Source organism: Ovis aries, chromosome 18, assembly GCF_016772045.2.
Source record: "Ovis aries strain OAR_USU_Benz2616 breed Rambouillet chromosome 18, ARS-UI_Ramb_v3.0, whole genome shotgun sequence".
Classification (NCBI taxonomy): domain Eukaryota; kingdom Metazoa; phylum Chordata; class Mammalia; order Artiodactyla; family Bovidae; genus Ovis; species Ovis aries.
The window spans coordinates 53643309-53665669 of NC_056071.1; the positions used below are offsets into that span (position 1 = coordinate 53643309).

General features: G+C 42.1%; 1 protein-coding gene across 3 annotated transcripts in view; it reads right to left on the reverse strand.

The window, feature by feature from the left end:
- The window catches only part of FRMD5 (FERM domain containing 5), a 325536-nt gene extending 320688 nt beyond the window's left edge, over nucleotides 1–4848 (reverse strand). For all 3 annotated transcript variants that reach the window (XM_042235374.2, XM_027957326.3, XM_027957325.3), the window contains exon 1: nucleotides 4546–4848. In XM_042235374.2, coding sequence (XP_042091308.1) covers nucleotides 4546–4647 — 102 coding nt within the window. In that variant the 5' untranslated portion in view covers nucleotides 4648–4848. The remainder of the gene's footprint in view (nucleotides 1–4545) is intronic.
- Nucleotides 4849–22361: the final 17513 nt, after the last annotated feature.

A 22361-nucleotide genomic window follows, 5' to 3' on the forward strand; every position in this document is an offset into this window, starting at 1 on the left:
AATTCCTTTTTAAAATAAAGTTAAAAAAAAACAATATTCGTGAAAAGACAACCGCTCTGTTTTCGTCTGTTAAGAAAATTACCCTAATTTTCTAAGAACATCCCTTTTGCATTAATGAAACCAAGGATTCCACTTACCAAGAAGTTCTTAAAACAGACAAGCCACGGTTCAAGCAACAAACGTCCCTCTAAAGCCAAAGAGCCCATAAAGTAGAAGGAAAGCAGACCTGAGCTCTTGATTTTAAAGAAGAGTTCTAAGAAAGATTTCACTTGTGCCAGCACAGGATTTTACAATTTTATTGAAATCAGTCAGAAATCATTTTAAAAGCACTTACAGCTTGAAAGTGAAGTCACTCAGTCGTGTCCGACTCTTTGCGACCCCATGGACTGTAGCCTACCAGGCTCCTCGGTCCACGGGATTTTCCAGGCATGAATACTGGAGTGGGGTGCCATTTCCTTCTCCAACTTACAGCTTAAGTTCATTTAGTTTTCTAAAACAGTAAAACATTTCTCAATTCTATTTCTGAATTGAATAGACTAAAGCATAATGTAAGTACAGCAGTCTGTTTAAATGTTCTTTATTAGTTGTAGTAATTTTCCAAGTAACTTTGTCTTTACTGTGATGTAAGTATTAAATTTCCATTTTATAGATGAAGAAATTAAGGTACAGACAGGTGAAGTGCCATAAGGAGTCAGAATGGAGAGAGGGAACAAAGATGGGATTTAGAAACAAAAGGACTGGGGTTTAAATACAGTACAGCCACCTACTAGCTTTGAGCAAGTTCCTTCATCTGGGATTTTCATCTGTAAAATAAGGACAATACCACCTACCTCTCAGTGGTTGATGTAAGGTAGAAGCAAAGCGCCTGGCAGGAAACTAGTACACAGTTAGCCATTCAACAAATACAGGCTCTCCCATCAACCCACAATCCCATTTTCTTTAGCTGGTACAATGAGTCTATAATCAATCCCTAACACTGATGTGAGGAAAATGAGATGATAATACACAAAGCACCTGGCAGGTGCAAGGATCAACACGTTTGTTCTCCCCCTCAACATTCCCTTCCTTACTCCAGGTCCCACAGTTACTAAGTGGCTGAGCCACAATCAAACCCGCATCTTGTTTCCACTTTAGAACTGCCTCTGCATGTACATTTCATTTATGGTTGCACCTTATTTAACTGGAAAAACTAATCTACCCTAACTGCTTAATCAGTTGTTATTTTAGTATGTTCCCAGTAAAATCAGATTCATTTCTCTGGTAGCTTTACTTTTCAGCAATAACCAAAAAAGGTGATTAATATTTCTGACTTGGCAACATATATTTTTGATACATACTTCTACTGGCATTTCTGCAATAGTCGTTAATATTTTATAAACTATTATAACCTGGAAGATAGTTTAAAAATCTATTCTTCAGGATATTACATGCCTAAGTATGTAAATGACTCCATTTGGGGAGTTCAAAAATACTAGGTAGCCTTTTCATTTTTCCTATTTTCTCCCAAACAAAATAATAAAGTAAGGTAGTAAATGTGATAACTAAATAAATATGTGATTAAGTAGAAGAGATATGTGCAAAATATGGATCAGATGTGCATTGATGAAGCAATGACCTTCAAAACTGGCAGGGAACTCTTAACAATGTTCTTCACAGGGAGGCAATTATACTACAACCCTTCTATGTATACTTTCATTTCTCATGGTCCACAAATACAATTGCATATCAGAAAGAGTAAAAGAACAGCCTGGTAACTGCGGCAACCTTCATTGAGAGGATATAAGCAATTTTTATTACCTTAATAATCACATCATAAATGCCAGATCAGTATAACTGCTGCAATACAAAAGGCTAGACCAACACTTCCACAGAATTTCCTACAAACTGAAATTTACCAAATGTAACTCTAAGCCAATGATACATTTCTGGTTCTGTAATACCCTGTGTGGTCTCTGATCACCTCAAGAAGCATTGAAATTTAGATACCTTATTTTCAAGAAAAACACTGGCATACAATACTTTTAGGGAAAGGAGTTTAAACTATCACCAATTTTTTTAATATAATATATGGTACTGTAATTCCTAAATGATGTAAATATTGCTTTAATTTAATAAGTGACGCAGATTGATTTAAAAAAAAAGACCCTGTGCCCAGTGTTTTGACAAATAAGCACACGCGTGTGCTCTCTCTCTTTCTCTCTCTCTCACACACACACACATAATATAAATATACAAGGGGGAAAAGTTGCTAAGAAAAGCTCAATCTCTAAATGCTCAAAAAAGGGATATGCTCAAAATATTAATTTCACATAAAATACTGTCTTATCTAAATTTCCTCACATGGGTAAAAACAAAAGCAATTCACAGTAGTAGCACCAAAGAATGACAATAATCCATATACTTTAGAATTCCTGTGTTTTTAAATTTTCATAAAAGAAACAATGCACGATCATTGAAACATCTAGATTGTGAACACTTACAGTATGGGCATATTACACCAGGCTTAATTTTTAAGTGGCCTACATTTTCATAACATATTAAATTGTAACAATGTAAAATTAAGACCAGCAGGAAAATAAACACAACCACAGTAGTGCATAGAAAGCATAAATCCAATAACTCCTGCTCAACTTAAAAATATTTTCCTCAACAGTAATAAAAACTACCCACAAGTATAACACCAATCTGCCAGCTGGGTTTTCCACTAACTGGGAAAAATAACTAGTTGCCTTGTTGTGATACTTTAAAACCACAAGGTTATCACTAAATGGAGAAGTGTTTTATTTGTACCTTATATCTCAGCAAAAGTTAATAATCTGCCCCAGAAATTTTATTTCACCATATACCCCAAAAGTATTTTTAAGACTCATGAATTCTAAATCTCACACTGCCCTTGATATACTATTGTGTAAATGCTTTAAATTTTAAAATAAAGATTTTTAAAAGCTCTACACAATGTATTCAAATTATAGTAAACATGTCAACTCAATCCATGTTTTCTCTGGTTCCCCCCACTCCCACCAAAAACAAAAAACTTGTACATGACACATAAAGATACAATAGAAACAAAAAGTAGCATGTCACTCATTCAGTAAGGATATAATACACAACATCTCTCTCTCATATTCTACTACAAAAATCCTTTCACTTTATGGCTAGCATCTTTATGACTGCTTAATCTGTATTTAAGGGACCTGAAGAAGAGATTTTGTTCTCTTTCCCTACCCTCATAAATCTTTGGCAGAGGTCAGCACTTATGCCTAGAGCTGGGTTTTGGAGGTGGGAGAAAAAGGAAAGTGGAGAGAAGGCAGAACCGAGCACGGAGTCAGCAGACAGCAGCTGCTCTCATATACTACCCAGCGTCTTTCTCACACACCGCTATTTTCCGCTATTGAGCATTGTCAGCAAAAAAAAAAAAAAATTAATGGGGGCTGGAGGGAGGCGGGGAGGGAGACAAAGAGAGTAGGACCCGGGCCGACGGTTCTTGCCTGCTACATCTGAGATGAGAAGCCCTCTCGGGTTTTTGCTGCAGAGGCAAGTGATCAGGTGAGACCCTCCGGGTCCAACTCAATTTACTTCTCCAGAAAGAGCAGTTTGGGGCAGGTGAGTACAGGACCCTCTTGACTGTGAACTACACTGAAGCATTGTCAGCGGTTTCTATTTCTGACTTCATAAAGGAGAGAGGGCTGCGACTGCATTCCTGGGCAAGACTACTACTCCTGATGTGCCACACAGCAGGAGGTTGTAAAAATCCCTTCAAAAACACCAGGTTCCGAGGAAATGCTGTGCAGCATTACCGTATTGTTGGCGTTTTTTTCCTTTTTTTTTTTTTTTAAGTCACCGATTCTCGCCAATGCCATCCCTCAAATCACTGGGACTTGTTGCTAAATCTTTACCTCGCGCCCCCAGAACTGCCCAGCTGAATAAGATTTGAGGAGCGAAAAGCCGGGGGGAGAGGGGGGCTAAGTCTTCAAAGCCCAAGGGGCTGGGTTCCCTTCAATAGGCCACTATGCATGGGCTACGCGTTCAATTCTACCTTCGGAGAGACCTGACTCACAAATGCTGGGGGCGGGGGGGTGCAGATTATGACATACACCATCATCCTTCCAGCCAAAGAGAGAGGGGGAAAGCCGCCAGCCGTCCTTGCCCGGCCAGAAAGCCAAAGCCTGCACCGCGCCCTCCACACCCCCGCCCCCCGACGGGGCGGCCAAGGAAAGAGCCTCCCATCCTCTCCGCCCCACTCCGGACACCCGCGGAAGGTGCTCCCCATATCGGCGGGTTCGAAGAGCCAGGATGGGGCGCCCTCACCTCGGGAGAGCGAAGGGGACAAGCTGGGGGGTCCAGGACGCCGGGACTCGCGCCGCAGCTGCGCCGAGCTCCGGGCACCCAACCCCGGACCTGCACCGGCGGGGCCATCCGCCGCAGGCAGCGGCGGACAAAGCGCTGGCGTCTGGAGCGACCCCCGGGAGGCGGTCGCGGGTCAAGCTGGCCAGACTCGGGGAACAAGGGGCTCCCGCGGGCGGGGCGGCGCGGCGCGGCACTGACCTGGATGGTGCAGGTGTACTCGCTGTCGTCCAGCAGCCGCACGGTGCAGCTGTACTCGCGCTCCAGGCTCCTGCTGCTGCCGCTCATCAACCTGCTCAGCATCTTCCCGCCCGCCCGCCTCCGGGAGAGACGCGGCGGCGCTGCGGACCCCGGACCAGGCGCCCCTCAGCCGGGCAGCTCCGCGCCGGCCCCAAGCACCTGCACCATCACCCCAGCGCGATCGCCGCCGCTGCCTCCTGCCGGCCCGGCTCCTCCTCCTTTTCCGCCACCGCCTTCCCCCAGCCCAGAGCAAACGCCGGACTCGCTCTGCTCCGCGCCCCACTGCCCGTGTCCTGCTCGTGGGGCGGGGACTCGGCCGGAGGGAGGCCAATGGGGGTCAGCGCGGCGGAACCGAGTGGCAGACGGAAGAGCCAATAGAAACAGAACACTGCGATGATAGACAGGTCAGGGAAGCAATCGCGGCAAAGCAGTCGCACCGAGCCAAGTCAGACCCGCCCTCTGGCGTCCCAAACCAGGGGCTCCTTTTCTCTCTGCGGTTCGGATAGATGGTGTTTTTCCCTCCCCCGGGCCAGGTGCGGGTAATCGGTTTGATCAATGTCAGCTGTTTGGAATATATTTGGCCTCCTCTTCAGGGCCCAAGTCGCACGCTCTGCGACGCCGCGGCTCCCGCCTCTCTGGTGCCTGAGCGCTGAGAGCTCACAGTCCCTGCACCTGCAGAATGCAGGCACCTTCGGCTCTGGACCAGGCGGCTGCCCCCACCTGCGCTGCTGTACCCCACGACACTTGGACGGTCTTCTCTGCTCCACTCCTCTTATTTTGGAGAGCATCTGTTTTACAGGAGCTACTTGAGTAAAAGCTGCAGGGTTCGCGGAGGGGCTGAAGCACCAGGGTTTAACCCCTAGAAACCCTCCACTCAAACACCGTTTGCCTCCTCCTCTTATTTTCACAAGACAAAAGGAAGAGACTGAGACGTGGTCCTTCAGCCGATATAACGCAGAGGAAACGATGGATCCATTATCTACACCTTTAGAACTAGAATTATCATGTCTTCGTACTTCCTCAACAAAACAGCAGAGAATGTAAGGAGGTACACATCACAAAGGAAAAATATTATCTCCTGCCTTCTCTGACCTCATATCTAAAGACTTCATGTTCTTTACAAAAATTTCAGTGAGACAGTATTCTCCCAAAAGATTTTGGGAGGAAATGTTACAAAAGGATCAAATCAACAAATAACATTAATAAACATATTGAAAAATAATGAAATACAATAATTTCCTGTTATTTTCAATTATGTTATTGTTTGTAGGTATAGCATAACAATAATAAAACCCTACATTAACCAAGAAAAATGTTCAACCATTAAAGTATGCTTCTTCTCTAGTATCTTTGGACTCCAGGATTTATTCCCCCACCACCCACCCCCGCCTTTTTTTTGCATGTGACCGACCCTGTCCTCCTTTGTATCTTGGATTACTCTCCTCGTTAGTAGCATTCTCCCTAATGGCATACAGGTGCTATAAGAGGAGGTTCTTAGTGCAATTCTGGAAGCATTAGTTTAGAAACTAGAAGCAGTAAGCCAAGTACTCTATCCATAAAACCAGGTGTGAGCTCTTCTATTTTGTAGCTCCAGCAGATACCCTAGCGCCTGCAGCATAATATTAATATTCAATAAATGTTTTTTAAATGAAGTAAGTGGAGTTAATAGATATTTTACAGCATCTAAATCCCAAGAGAAGAAACTAAGAGAATCTCAGAAATTTCAAGTTCAATTGTTAAAGCATCAAAGTGATATTCTATAGAGTTCAACTTTGTTGTGTAGTTGGGAGAAGATGATGAAGATCTTCAGACGGGCAAACTTTTATTGAAGGGAAAGTTTCTATTTGATGTAAAATCTACACAAGCAAGAAAAAATGTCCAAAAAGCTAGAGGAAGACCAGTAGTGTGATGATAGGAAAGCATCTTTAACAAGTTATGCAAATAAGCAGCTGTTAGAATAAAAAGCGGAGAAGGCAATGGCACCCCACTCCAGTACTCTTGCCTGGAAAATCTCGTGGATGGAGGAGCCTGGTGGGCTGCAGTCCAAGGGGTTGCTAAGAGTCGGACACGACTGAGTGACTTCACTTTCACTTTTCACTTTCATGCATTGGAGAAGGAAATGGTAACCCACTCCAGTGTCCTTGCCTGGAGAATCCCAGGGACGGGGGAGCCTGGTGGGCTGCCGTCTTATGGGGTCACACAGAGTTGGACACGACTGAAGCGACTTAGCAGCAGCAGCAGCAGAATAAAAAGACAAAGCACCATGAATCCAGAAAAGCTCTACAGAGCTGAATGCAGTCTGTTTTCAAAGTATGACCATAAATGCAATCAACAGGGATGAGACTGTGATTGCTATACCAGTGCATTGAGTAACATTCCTGCCTAGCCTAAGAAAATCATGTCAGCTCACCTCATTGAAAGACCAGTCAGATACTCATCATATGCATAATATCCAGAAAAAACTTAAAACCCTCCCTTACTCTCTGATACAGAAGATTTTGTGAAGAAAGCAGAGGATGAAAAAATAATGGATGAAAAGTGAGAGTCCTTCAGTTCGTTTCTGGTTTCTTCTATGCCTCTACAAAAAGGCTCAAGAACCAAAACCTAAGAGGAACAAAAAAAGAAAGGGCTCATGTAAAGTCAAATGGAGGAGTACTTTATTTACCTTTGTATTTCTCAAGCCTATTGAGCAGGATGCCCAGAATGGAAAGGGTTTGCTCAATAAATGGCCTTGTATGCCCTTGAGAATCAGAGTATCATAGTGTTCATGAATTTTCGACTATAAAGGAAGTCATATTTAAAATAAAATTCCCCTCAAAAATATCCCCAGCTACAATAGCTCTGAGTTCCCACCTTTCAAATTACCAGGATGTCAGTCCACTCCCTTTGGAGTTTCCCTCCCTTCTCTACTGCAGAGGAGTCCGTAGGAGAGGTGCTGGCACCCACGTATTCCTGAAATAACTGAACTATTCTTGCCTCTGCTTCAGATGTCCCACACCCTGACGTTCTGGGACATTGAGCTCTCTCCAGCCAATGCCATCTTCAGCGTTGCCTTGGGATTTGGCAGGAAGGGGCACTGCCCTCTCTTCACCAGGACATCACGAACCGGTATGATATGGCTGCTCTCAGAGCCCTATGGACTATATCAGGCCTGCCTTACTGTTGAGTTTCCAGCCTGGGTCCATATGTCTGGGTCCATGCAGCTCCCCTCTCAATCAAGAGTTCCCCTAGCCATGTCTGGAGCATCCACACCCAACCTCTGTAAAGCTCAGAGAAGAAAACAACCCTCTTCACCCAGTTTAAGGTCCACTTTCAAAGGCACATTTTCTGTTTCTTTCAAAGGAAACCCCATCCTCCAGCCCCAGGACTGTGACCTTGACCTCTGACCCAACTGGGCTATCACCTTACAACACAGCAGTCCAACAATAGCGAATTTCTCACAAAGATTGACTTAGTCTTTGTAGATAGTCTCACCAAAGCCAGTTTGGTACCATGCATAATTGTTTCTCCAGGAAGTGGTAGGGATCATGCCTGTCTTTGCTTTTATGTATCCTTTAGACCTCAGCTTCTGTTCTCCTAGATGGTGGGCTCAAGCAAGGATATCCATATCTCTATAGAAACAACAATATATTGACACATGAGTGAGAGAGTTAAAGTCGCTCAGTCTTGTCCGTCTCTTTGCGACCCCATGGACTATACAGTCCATGGAATTCTCCAGGCCAGAATACTGGAGTGGATAGCCTTTCCCTTCTCCAGGGGATCTTCCCAACCCAGGGATCAAACCCAGGTCTCCCGCATTACAGGCGGAATCTTTACCAGCTGAGCCACAAGGGAAGCCCAAGAACACTGGAGTGGGTAGCCTATCCCTTCTCTAAGGGATCTTCCTGACCCAGGAATTGGACTGAGGTCTTCTGCATTGCAGATGGATTCTTTACCAACTGAGCTATCAGGGAAACTCATATTGACACATATATGGTCTAAATCAACAGAGGGAAGAAACAGTTCTGTTCTTGTCTGCATCAGTGTCTGGGGAAGCAGGCTTCTTCTCCACACCCAAAGATTTGCATATCCAAATGGAGCACTGCTTTTCAGTGTAAAGCATCTCCAATCAGGGTAATGGTTACTTTATAGTTTTCCAAGAGTAATACACGTATACTTGCTTTAATTTCGAGCTAAACAACTCACAGAGTTTTCCCAGAGCAGTCTACCTCTAGAGATTTCTCTTTTATCAGGACAGAAAACCACAGCTTAAGAGACAGCTTTTCCATCTTCTACAAGCCCTTAGGATTTTCAGTTTAGCCCTCATTACTTAAAATAATTATTTTTACATGGAAATGTAAGCAATGCATGTACTTTTTAAATTCCAAGCTACAGACATCCATCAAACATTTATTATATGTCAGGCACATTCTCTGTGACAGCTTTCTAGAATACATAAGGCACAGCCCAAAGAGTATGGGGAAAGGAAATGAATGTACAAACCAAGATCATGGGCGAGGAGACAGTGTTTGATATATGTACAATTAGCTGTAGTACAATAAATGGAGGGGCTTTCCTGGTGGCTCAATGGTAAAAATCCGCCTGCCAATGCAGGAGTTGCAGGTTTTATCCTTGGGTTGGGAAGATCCCCTGGAGAAGGAAATGGCAACCCACTTCAGTATTCTTGCCTGGGTAATCCCATGGACAGAGGAGCTACAGTCCATGGGTTGCGAATAGTCAGACATGACTTAGTGACTACATAATACAATAAATGGAGCGTGAGCAAAGTACTACAAAAAAATGACAGGGACGTCCCTGGTGGTTCTGTGGTTAAGAATCTGCCCTCTAATGCAGAGGACTCAGGTTCAATCCCCTGTCCAGGAACTAAGATGCCATGCACTATGGGGAAACTTCCCCCTTCAGGGCAGCTACTGAGCCTTCCCTTTCTAGAGCCCATGCTCTGCAACTAGAGAACGCCTGAGCACCACAATGAAGACCCAGCACAGTCAAAACTTTTAAAATATAATAGAAAGAAAGAAGAACCACGAACAGTACAGTTATTTAAGCATGGGAGACAGCAAAGCCTAACAGAGAAAGTAATGGAGTTGGGTTCTAAGGAAAGGAGTAGTATCATGATGATTGCTGACAGCAAGAAAAGAGAAGGATATGGGATGAAAAATGACATTTTAAGTAGAGGGAACAACATGAGCAAAGATATAGAAGCACAAATGTATATCAGTCAGTCAGTCAGTCAGTTCAGTCACTCAGTCGTGTCCCACTCTGCGATCCCATGAACCACAGGCCTCCCTGTCCATCACCAACTCCTGGAGTCCACCCAAACCCATGTCCATTGAGTCAGTGATGCCATCCAACCATCTCATCCTCGTATATAGCATGTTTCAAAACTTGCAAGTACTCCTGAATGGATAACATGTGAGGGGCATTGGCTTGCAAGAGTGGACTGAGGCCAGATCACGTAGGACCTTCAGTGCTATGCACAGGAATTTGGATTCTGTTTTGTAGCTAGTAGGGGAGCATAGGAGGTTTTTAAGCAGAGAAGTGACAGGATCAGAGCTGAGTTTGGAAATGATCATTCTGAAAGCTGTATGAATGATTAAATTAGAGTGAGCAGAGATTATTTACTGGGGGAAAATGCATTCTGAAAACAATAGAATGTCTTTAATGAGGCATCAGGAACATTTATAATAGGTCTCTCAGATGTGGGTGACAGGCTTTATCATATTCTCCAATTATGGTTCATTTTCCTTATATTTCCAGTGAGCCATTGTTCTAGCAACAAAATGTATATGAAACAAAGCAAATTAATTCATTTATTCAAAAAAATTTACTGATGATCTACTGTATGCAAGTTTCTATGCCAGGTGCTGAGAGAATTCAAAGATGAATAAAACATATTCCCAATCTCCAAGAATTTACAGTCCCATGAAGTCTGCAAAATTGCCTCAACAACATTTATTAAGTATTCAGTTTATGTAGATTGATATTCAATGCATATTGGTTTAAAAAAGGATATAAAAGGGAGCAGCAGCAAAGATATGAAAAATGGCCAAAAAATATGGGCAATGAAAATACATTAAAAAAAATCAGAACAGCCCATATTTCCTGATTAATAGTGTCAATTGACTATTTGCTCAGCAAAATGAGGTAATTAACATTATTATACTTCCTCCCACCCTCTGTACTTCAACTCCCAACTTTTGTGGTTTATATGGTTTCTATTTTGTCAAGGTTTATAACATTTACAGCTTGTGGCAACCGTGTTTAGTTGTTTAGTCTCACTTCTATATTCAAATGGATTCAGCGCTTACCACCAATTCTTTTATCCTAGTATCATCATTCCTGGGTTTTTAATTTTTTATTCACATCCTGAGTGGGTGGGATTTCTTTGCTAGTTTTTTCAAGAATGGTTAATGGCCACATTCCCTGAGTTCTTTTTTGTCTGCCTGTTGCCTTGAGCAGATACTTGAACAGAAATACTACTGGTGGCTCACATTTTCTTCACCTTCCATCTCTCAGAATTTTCTAGCCATGGCTCTTGTCTTTTTTTTCCCCTGACATTTGCTCTGAAGAAGTCTGAGTTGAGTCAAAATTTTTCTATTATAGGTGATTTTCTTTTCTTCCAAGATTCCTGAAGGCTATATACAGTTAACCCTGAAGTTCAAGAACTCAATGAGAATATAATGTGTCTTTATGTTAATTATCAGAGAATTAACCTGGAAAATCCCATGGACGGAGGAGCCTGATAGGCTGCAGTCCATGGGGTCGCAAAGGGTCAGACACGACTGAGCGACTTCCCTTTCACTTTTCACTTTCATGCATTGGAGAAGGAAATAGCAACCCACTCCAGTGTTCTTGCCTGGAGAATCCCAGGGACGGCGGAGCCTGGTGGGCTGCCTTCTATGGGGTCGAACAGAGTCGGACATGACTGAAGCGACTTAGCAGCAGCAGCAGCTATGTTAATTGTTCTAAATCAAGTTTCCCTCGTGCAGATGGTGGGGGTTTTGGTATAATATCTCTTATTATTTTGAATTTGTTGAGTTCTCTTCCTCTGAGACACCAATTAGCCCTGTATTGGATTATATTTGACTCTATCTTTCATTTCTTTCAAATTCTTAAATCTCTATGCCTTTTCACTCTTTATTCACTGTGATTGCCCCATGTCTTTCCTCCATGGTATTAACCTTATTAGTTCTGCTCTCTTGTGAGATTTAGTAAATGGTCAGTCCCAGCCCAGTATAACCAAGCAGGGGTGTATTATACTCTTGAGTATTTTGTATCAATTCTTCTGCTCAACTTGGTTACCTGGGGAGTAGAAAGCTCTAGAGGCCTTTATAATCTCTGCTGAGGTACCATGGTGGTTTATGGAGACTTCCATTCTAAAACAATTTTCTTGTATACCCCCATTTCTTCACTCATCCCCTTGTCTACACCCTCAGAATTCTTCACAAATTAGTGAAGGCATGAGAGAGAACCTCAGAATGTTGTCAGATGCCCTACCCTCAGGGGGAGGGATAAATTGGGAGATTGTGACTGACACATACACAATACTATATATAAAATAGATAACTGACAAGGACCTGCTCTATAGCACAGGGAGCTGGACTCAGTACTCTGTAATGACCTGTATGGGAATGGAATCTAAAAACAGTGGGTACATACATACATACACACACACACACACACACACACACACAGGATGAGATGGTTGGATGGCATCGCTGATTCAATGGACAGGAGTCTGAGCAAACTCTGGGAGATAATAAAAGACAAGGAAGCTTCAGTTCAGTTCAGTCACTCAGTCATGTCCGACTCTCTGCAACCCCATGAATTGCAGCACACCAGGCCTCCCTGTCCATCACCAACTCCCGGAGTTCACTCAAACTCAAGTCCGTCAAGTTGGTGAGGCCATCCAGCCATCTCATCCTCTGTTGTCCCCTTCTCCTCCTGCCCCCAATCCCTCCCAGCATCAGAATCTTTTTCAGTGAGTCAGCTCTTCACATCAGGTGGCCAAAATACTGGAGTTTCAGCTTTAGCACCATTCCTTCCAAAGAACACCCAGGGCTGATCTCCTTTAGAATGGACTGGTTGGATCTCCTTGCAGTCCAAGGGACTGTCAAGAGTCTTCTCCAACACCACAGTTCAAAAGCATCAATTCTTCGTTAGAGTGCTGCAATCCATAGGGTTGCAAAGAGATGGACAGGACTTAGCAACTGAACAATAACAACAACAACACACACACACATATCTGAGTCACGTTGCTTTACAGCAAAAACTAACACAACATTGTAATCAACTATATTCCAATAAAAAATTAATTTCAAAAAACCCACACTTTTTTCCTCTTGTTCTTCTTCTGAGGAATAGGGACAGAGTGAGAAGCCACACCTGACTGCACCAGAATACTCTGTTTCTCTTATCAGTAATTTATAACATCTGTTTCATTTATGAGCAAGGTTTCATTCTTTACCTTGTTTTAGCTGCCGGTGAATTTGGGGCTTTCTAAATGCGTTTGGTTGCTGTTAATTATGTTGACGGATAGAAAAATCTGTGACCCTGTCCAATTCTTCTATCCTTACTCAGAAATTTGTCATCTAAGCTCAACTAGTTTTGGAGTAGATATTAATCAAAGATGTTTTCATTAAGAGGTTCAAATAGAAGAGAAAGGAAGAATAAACATTCCACAGTGCACATGCTAATTATTCAGTAAATGTCTGCAGAATTAATTTAAAAGTTTCCCTGAACATAGTTCAGTTAATTAAAACTGCAAATCATTATTATATCTTATCATTTCAATTTTTCCATTATAGTAATAAGGGAGCACTCACTATATGCCAGAAGCTCTGCTGAGTACTTTACATATATTATCTAATTGAATCCTCAAAACACTGTCTTGAGGTTGTGCTATTGATATCATCCCCATTTTATTAAAATTCCAATGAAGAATTTTCACTGTAGTGAGACTAAACGATCTGTCAAAAGAATACAGCTATCAAGAGGCAAAACCTGGACTCACACCCACATCTCTGGTGCCAAAGATCGTGCTTTTAACAACGACATTATACAGACTTCTTTTTTTAGGAATTTAGTGGAAAGAGCATTGAACCTGGAGTAAAATGACCAGAATGAATACAAGCCCTAGATCCAGCATTATACCCTGTGTAATCCTGACAAGTCATTTGAATTCTGTTTCTTCTTTAAAAAAAACAAAATGGGGGTAATAATGTCTTCCCTGGTTGTTTGCAGAGTCATAAGACTTTTGCTTAAAAATAGTAGGTTGAGCACATGCATTTACCTCTACTTTCATTCCAGATTTATTAAAACAATAGTAAGGGATTTTTTAAAAGTGTAAACCTACAAGACCAATGTGAAATGAGGGGAGCCACAGTAATACCATTCGGGGAACCAGAAAGCATATGGATGAGTTAATAATTGAGCAGACCCGAGAAAGTTGGACCCAAATCTAGCCAGGAGAAGGCTGAGAAGCAATTTGATTTGCATGTAGAACTCACAAAATATTTAGAAACTGATGCAACAGGTGCTTTAGGAAGTGGAGACAAAACTGAAAACAGGAAGACTGTTTGAAAGTCCATTTAAGAAACCATTCTCTACCCTACTCTGTTCAGCCAAGAGACTTCCTTTCTCCACTTGCTGGAAAATAATTTTCTGAAAAAGGCAAAATAGCATTTCTGAACTAGGGGTGGGATCACCAGAAATTTAAGGAGTTAAAGTAATTACTCTAATATAAAATACAGGAGCCAAACATAAAGGGGACAGGCAACTTGAAGGATGAAGAGACTAAGCAGGAAAAAGGAAATGTTCAAAAAGCAAATTATTAGTAAATATCCTAATAGAGGGGCTTCCCAGATAGCTAAGTGGTCAAGAATCTGCCTGCAGTGTAGGAGCCGCAAGAGACACAGGTTTCATCCCTGGTTTGGGAAGATACCCTGGAGGAAAACATGCCAACCCACTCCAATATTCTTGCCCGGAGAATCCCCATGGACAGAGAATCCTGGAGAGCTACAGTCCATGGGGTCGCAGAGTCGGACACGACTGTCGCAACTAAGCATGAGCACAAGTATCCTAATAGAGACAGGAGAAGGCATTGCATTTTAAATAAGTATCAAATGCCATTTAGAAAAAAACACATTCAGATAATTAAAAAGAGCTTTTCTAAGTATAAAATAAGATAGAAGACATGAAAATAGTGTGAATAGACACAGGGGTAAAATGGTGGAGGGCAGGAAATTATCAAAGGTATCAGTTCAGTTCAGTTGCTCAGTCATATCCAACTCCTTGCGACCCCATGAACCACAGCACGCCAGGCCTGCCTGTCCATCATCAATTCCCAGAGTTCACCCCAACCCATGTCCATTGAGTCAGTGATGCCATCCAGCCATCTCGTCCTCTGTCGTCCACTTCCCCTCCTGCCTTCACTCTTTCCCAGCATCAGGGTCTTTTCCAATGAGTCACCTCTTCGCATCAGGTGGCCAAAGTATTGGAGTTTCAGCCTCAGCATCAGTCCTTCCAATGAACACCCAGGACTGGTCTCCTTTAGAATGGACTGGTTGGATCTCCTTGCAGTCCAAGGGGCTCTCAAGAGTCTTCTCCAACACCACAGTTCAAAAGCATCAATTTTTTGGTGCTCAGCTTTCTTCATAGTCCAACTCTCACATCCATACATGACTACTGGAAAAACCATAGCCTTGATTAGATGGACCTTTGTTGACAAAGTAATGTCTCTGCTTTTCAATATGCTGTCTATGTTGGTCATAAGTTTCCTTCCAAGGAGTAAGCGTCTTTTAATTTCATGGCTGTAATCACCATCTGCAGTGATTTTGGAGCCCACAAAAATAAAGTCAGACTCTGTTTCCACTGTTTCCCCATCTATTTCCCATGAAGTAATGGAACCGGATACCATGATCTTATTTTTCTGAATGTTGAGCTTTAAGCCAACTTTTTCACTCTCCTCTTTCACTTTCATTAAGAGGCTCTTTAGTTCTTCTTCACTTACTGCCATAAGGGTGGTATCATCTGAATATCCGAGGTTATTGATATTTCTCCTGGCAATCTTGATTCCAGCTTGTGTTTCTTCCAGTCCAGCATTTCTCATGATGTACTCTGCATAGAAGTTAAATAAGCAGGGGGACAATATATAGGCTTGACGTACTCCTTTTCCTATTTGGAACCAGTCTGTTGTTCCATGTCCAGTTCTAACTGTTGCTTCCTGACCTGCATACAGGTTTCTCAAGAGGCAGGTCAGGTGGTCTGGTATTCCCATCTCTTTCAGAATTTTCCACAGTTTATTGTGATCCACACAGCCAAAGGCTTTGACATAGTCAATAAAGCAGAAATAGATGTTTTTCTGGTACTTTCTTGCTTTTTCCATGATCCATCAGGTGTTGGCAATTTGATCTCTGGTTCCTCTGCATTTTCTAAAACCAGCTTGAACAATGGATGTTCACGGTTCACATATTGCTGAAGCCTGGATTGGATAATTTTGACCATTATTTTACTAGCGTGTGAGATGAGTGCAATTGTGTGGTAGTTTGAGCATTCTTTGGCATTGCCTGGATGAAGGAATTGCCTTTCTTTGGGATTGGAATGAAAACCAACCTTTTCCAGTCCTGTGGCCACTGCTGAGTTTTCCAAATTTGCTGCCATATTGAGTGCAGCACTTTCACAGCATCATCTTTCAGGATTTGAAATAGCTCAACTGGAATTCCATCACCTCCACTAGCTTTGTTTGTAGTGATGCTTTCTAAGGCCCATTTGGCTTCACATTCCAGGATGTCTGGCTCTAGGTGAGTGATCACACCATCATGATTATCTGGGTCATGAAGATCTTTTATAAACAATTCTTCTGTGTATTCTTGTCACATCTTCTTAATATCATCTGCTTCTGTTAAGTCCCTACCGTTTCTGTCCTTTATCGAGCCCATCTTTGCATGAAATGTTCCCTTGGTGTCTCTAATTTTCTTGAAGAGATCTCTACTCTATCCCATTCTATTGTTTTCCTCTATTTCTTTGCATTGATCGCTGAGGAAGGCTTTCTTATCTCTCCTTACTATTCTTTGGAACTCTGCATTCAAATGGGTATATCTTTCCTTTTCTCCTTTCCTTTTTGCTTCCCTTCTTTTCACGTATATACATATCAAAGGTATAATTCAAGAAAATTTTCCAAACTGAAGGACATAAATTTCCAAATGTAGAGGGTCTGTCAAGTATCCAGCACAATGGATGGAAACAAATCCATACTGACATACCACTGTGAAATTTCAGATCAGTGTGGACAAAAATAAACTTCCAGAAGGAAAAAAGGTTATAAACAAGCATTAGGGTTACATTGGACTTCTAAACAGCAACACTGGAATCAAGAAGACAGCAAAGCAATACCCATAAATTCTGAGAAAAAAAAAAATCATTTCAAAAAAAAAATCATTTCAATCTAAAATTCTATATCTAAATTAGCTGTTAACTGGGTAAAAGGGATATTTTAGACATTCAGGATCTCAACAAATTTAGCTCTTATGCACCCTTTTTCAGAAAGCTTTTGGAGGATGGCTATCCAAAAATGCGGGAGCAAGTGAAGGGGAACACATAGCAGATTGTGTTATGTGTTCAGAATATTCCCTGCCCTTCTCCATCAGGATTACAATTCTATTGTATTTCCCCTCCCAACGACATCAAACTTGGCTATTGCTTTGCTTTGAACAATTAAATGCAAATGGAAATTATGGATATCTTTGCTCTGTTCTTTCCCAAATAGTGGGTGTGGGTCAGATCAGGACCGCTCCTGGATCCAGGAAAGAAGCTAACATGGAGCAGAGCTGCAGCCAACATACAGAGGATATCTACTGAAAGTGAGAAAAAAAAACAAAAACCTTTTTTATTATTAGCCCCTGAAATGTTGGAATCATCAGTGGAAAAAAAGAAGATGAAAGAAAGGAAGAACATCAAAAGCTAAGACATGTATGGCTCTGGAAATGAGACCTGACACAAGAGAGAGACACGTAGATTCTCAGAATAGTGGCGAAGTTTGATCCCAGAATGACAGCTGTGAAGCAAGTCTAGAGAAGCATCAAAGTCAAAATGGTGAAAACCAGAAGGCTCTCAGGTGTTTCAAAGAAGGCGAAGTTGATAGACTACCTAATGTCTCTGACTACATTGAAGAGAAATACACCTTTGGGGGAGGATTTGGCTATGAGCTAGGGATAACTGAAATGAAGTGAAAAGTAAAAGCTAAGTGTGTGTTTATAACTCTGTGTGTTGGCGCTCAGTCGCTTCAGTCATGTCTGACTCTTTGACCCCGTGGACTGCAGCCCACCAGACTCCTCTGTCCATGGGATTCTCCAGGCAAGAATACTGGAGTGAGTTGCCATGCTCTCCTCCAGGGGATCTTCCTGAACCAGGGATTGAACCCACGTCTCCTGCTTTGCAGGTGGATTCTTCACCACTGAGCCCCCAGAGATGCCCCATGTATAACTCCATGAAAAACAAAAAAGAAAGGTAATCAGAGTATGTAGGCATTTACATAGTGATAATAACATGCATATTGATTTGACTTAACCAACAAAATGATAGAACTGTATTGGCAGAGTGGATAGAAAAGTGCGTAAGTATGCAATTGGAGTAGGCTGGGGTTGAGGTAGTTGAAAGTAGCAATATAAGCATAGCATTTAGAAATGTGAAACAAATGCTAAAAGAAACAGCTGAAGGAGCTGACAGTTATTGGCTCTGGGGAAGGGGGCTGAGAAAGTCGGGGCCTAGGGAACTGCTGTTTCCTTTAACAGACCTTGCAGAACTTTCTGACACATTGCGGCACAGGCATCTTGAGGCTTAAGAATGCAAACGATACAAGGAGAAAATTAATGTAATAAACCAATGCGGTACACATTTATACACACACACACACACACACACACAGGAAGAAAGTAGGAAGGGAGGGAAGGAGGAAGAGGGAGTATGAAAGCATTTGTAAAATATAAAGCACTGGGGAAATTGGGTCATTCGTAGAGACATGATAGACCTAGAGACTGTCATACAAAGTGAAGCAAGTCAGAAAAACAAATATCATGTATTAATGAATATACGTGGAATCTGAAAAAAATTGTTATAGATGATCCTGTTTACAAAGCAGAAATAGAGACAGAGAGAACAAATATATGGATACCAAGGGCGAAAGTAGGGATGTGATGAATTGGGGGATTGGGACTGACATACGTACACCACTGATACTGTGCACAAAATAGGTAACTAACGAGAACTGTATAGCGCAGGGAACTCTACTCGACGCTCTGTGGTGACCTAAGTGGGAAGGAAATCCAAAAAAGAGAGGGCATAAATGAATATGTATAGCTGATGCACTTTGCTGTCCAGCAGCAGCTAACACAAAGCTGTAAAGCACCTCTACTCCAATAAAATTTCTTCTAAAACTATAAAGTACTGGGAACGTTCACAGTGACTGTAATCAAGTTAGAAGTCTGAGTAGCGTGGAAACAGGAAGGTGTAATGGTAAGAGCATACTCTCTAGTTTCAGACAGCCCATGGGTCAAATTCTAGCTCTGCTCCATGCTACCTCTCTGACCACGAGACTACTGCTAAACCTTGTTTTTCTCACCTGTAAAACAGGGATAATAGACCTTCTCTTACAGAGTTACTGTGAGAATGAAATATAGAAAACACTAGGAAACTTTTCGCTGACATTAATCTTTTGTTCCCTCATCTTCCTTATGGATTAACAGACATTAAATGGATGACTAAAGGACAATCAGTAGGAGGGGACATTTGAAGCAAAAATCTGAAGTGATATGCAAACTGGAGAACCAACTTCAGAATAATTAAAACCAGTGTATTGTGGTCGCCTCAGCAGCAGTAATTATCATGCCAGCTGCCTTAGAGCTACAGCTGTTTCTTTCCGCTCCCTGTCTTTCCCTTTCTTTTTCCTTCTTCATTTCTAACCATTGTCATCGCCATTATCTTGTAATGCACACTGAATATCTCATTCATTCAGCAAATGTTAATTGACTGCCAAGTACACTCCTTAGAGTCTCTGATTTCCAAATGCTCAGTTTATCTGCCTACATAATTTAGACAACAGATTACGATTGCAGGTATGAAAAGGAATTCTTTTCTGCAACAAGAAATAGTTATGATCAATGATAGTTAGGGAGGCTCATTAACTTTAGAGCGATCACAACGATATTTGAGCAGTATTCACCTCTCATAGTTGGAGAAGGGGGCAACAGAGGATGAGATGGTTGGATAGCATCACCGACTCAATGGACTTGAGTTTAAGCAAACTCTGGGAGGTAGCGAAGGACAGAAGCGTGGTGTGCTGCAGTCCATGGGGTCACAGAGAGTTGGACAAGACTGAGTGACTGGACAACAACAACAACTCTCATAGAAGATCAGTTTCCTTTGCAACTAATGCAATTCTGATTCCAAAAGCCATTGTGCTTCCCTAATCTTGGTAATCAAAAAGTGTGAATTTTCAAAGTAGATTTTTATGTCATGCTAAATAAGCTTGTATGGATGTGAGAGTTGGACTGTGAAGAAGGCTGAACGCCGAAGAATTGATACTTTTGAACTGTGGTGTTGGAGAAGACTCTTGAGAGTCCCTTGGACTGCAAGGAGATCCAACCAATCCATTCTGAAGGAGATCAGCCCTGGGATTTCTTTGGAAGGAATGATACTAAAGCTGAAACTCCAGTACTTTGGCCACCTCATGTGAAGAGTTGACTCATTGGAAAAGACTCTGATGCTGGGAGGGATTGGGGGCAGGAGGAGAAGGGGATGACAGAGGATGAGATGGCTGGATGGCATCACGGACTCGATGATCGTGAGTCTGAGTGAACTCCGGGAGTTGGTGATGGACAGGGAGGCCTGGTGTGCTGCGATTCCTGGGGTCACAAAGAGTCAGACACGACTGAGTGACTGAACTGAACTGAACTGAAATAAGCCTATTTCTTCCTTGCATGTTAAGAAGCAGTGTTTTCCTGGATATAAGAGAAAGAGAGAGAGAGAAGGAAGCTTTCAATCTCTTAGAGTTTACTGCCTGGAAAAATCTAATAATTCTGTAGGAGCATAGTTCGTTTATTTTTTTTTTCTCATACCTATCACTCAGACATATTGCCCGGACTGATGTAAGGTCCTCTTAAAGATCACCATTCCTTCACTGAGAAAATGTCCAGAAGATCAATGGTGCTTTCTGTTCCACAAAGTTTAGAAGATGAAAGAAACTACTTAAAGGACTACCTCACTCCTTCATAAACATCCTGGTATTCTTTTCTTCCTCCCCCTTCCAGTTGGACATGAATGTTCTACACAAACCACCCCTAGGACCATCCTAACCAATCTTTACCCCAACATCCAGTGTAATTTGCCATTGCTGCTGCGGTTCCAGTAACATGCTCCGATTCTGACACAGATTACCTGGATTACCTAAACACAATTTAGGTAAACTCTCTAACCAGAGTTATTTCTCCTTGTCATCAACTGTTTCCCCAGGACACCCTCACTTCCCTATTTCCGTGTCCTTCCAATATGTATCAGCGAGGCAAGGATTTCCTCCCAGAACCTGCAGTGGGGTCCACCTTGTACTATCTTGACCCAGTGTACCTTGTCCACTTACTATTAACCAGAAGGTGCTGGCCCTGTCTCAAGATAATACAGTCATTCAGCCAACCTACTGGGAAGGATGTGTACTCATAAGAAAGTACGAAGCCTGATCTTTGAGATCAGGCAGCATATACATGCATGACTGTATGCCCCTCGTTACCCGTACTGGTCTGCCTGTAAAAAGGCAGACATGTGTTTATTTCCATACTTTGAGTCACTAACTGGGTTTGACAGGATATTGCACTAATTGGAATAATTAGTTCCACTGGCTGAAATTTTAGCAAAATAATACGATTTTGCATTTTGGGGGTGTAATAATGACTAATGATACTTTATGTCTGTACACATACTGTATGTATGTATGCATGTATGTATACTGTATGTATGTGTGCATGTATGTATACTGTATGTGTGCGTGCATGTATGTATACTGCATGTATGTATACTGTATGTATGTATACTGTATGTATGTGTGCATGTATGTATACTGTATGTGTGTATGTATGCTCTGTGTGTTTGTCACTCAGTCATGTCCGACTCTTTTTGACCCCATGGACTGTAACAGCCCACCAGGCTCCTCTGTCCATGGAAATTTCCAGGCAAGAATACTGGAGTGGGTAGCCTATCCCTTCTCCAGGGGATCTTCCCAACCCAGGAATGAAACCCGGGTTTCCTGCACTGCAGGCAGATTCTTTACTGTCTGAGCCACTAGGCAAGCTAGGCACCATATTGAGTGCTATGAACTAACTCATTTAATCCTCACAACTAGCCACTGAAGTAGGCACTGTTTTATCCCCACTTCACAAATGAGAAAATTAAAGCACAGAGAGGTCAAGTAACTTGCAAGGTACCACAGCTGGTGGAACTGGGTGTTAAACCAAGCAATCCTCAAGGTCCACCAAGCCCTACCGCCCCTAGGAAACTAAGACAGGGATCTTTAGATCTTCCTTCAAAATGGTCTTTGTAATCCTTAAAATAAAGTCCAAAATGATTTCTCTCAGTGAATCAAGCAACTCCTAGTGCATCTGACTTCATCTTTACAATACATTTGCTAATGTAAACAGGAAAGCAGCCAACTACTACTACAGTGTGTATTGTATTTATTAACAATACTATAAAATTCTGATGAAAACCCCTATTGTAATTCAGACTTGTGGGGT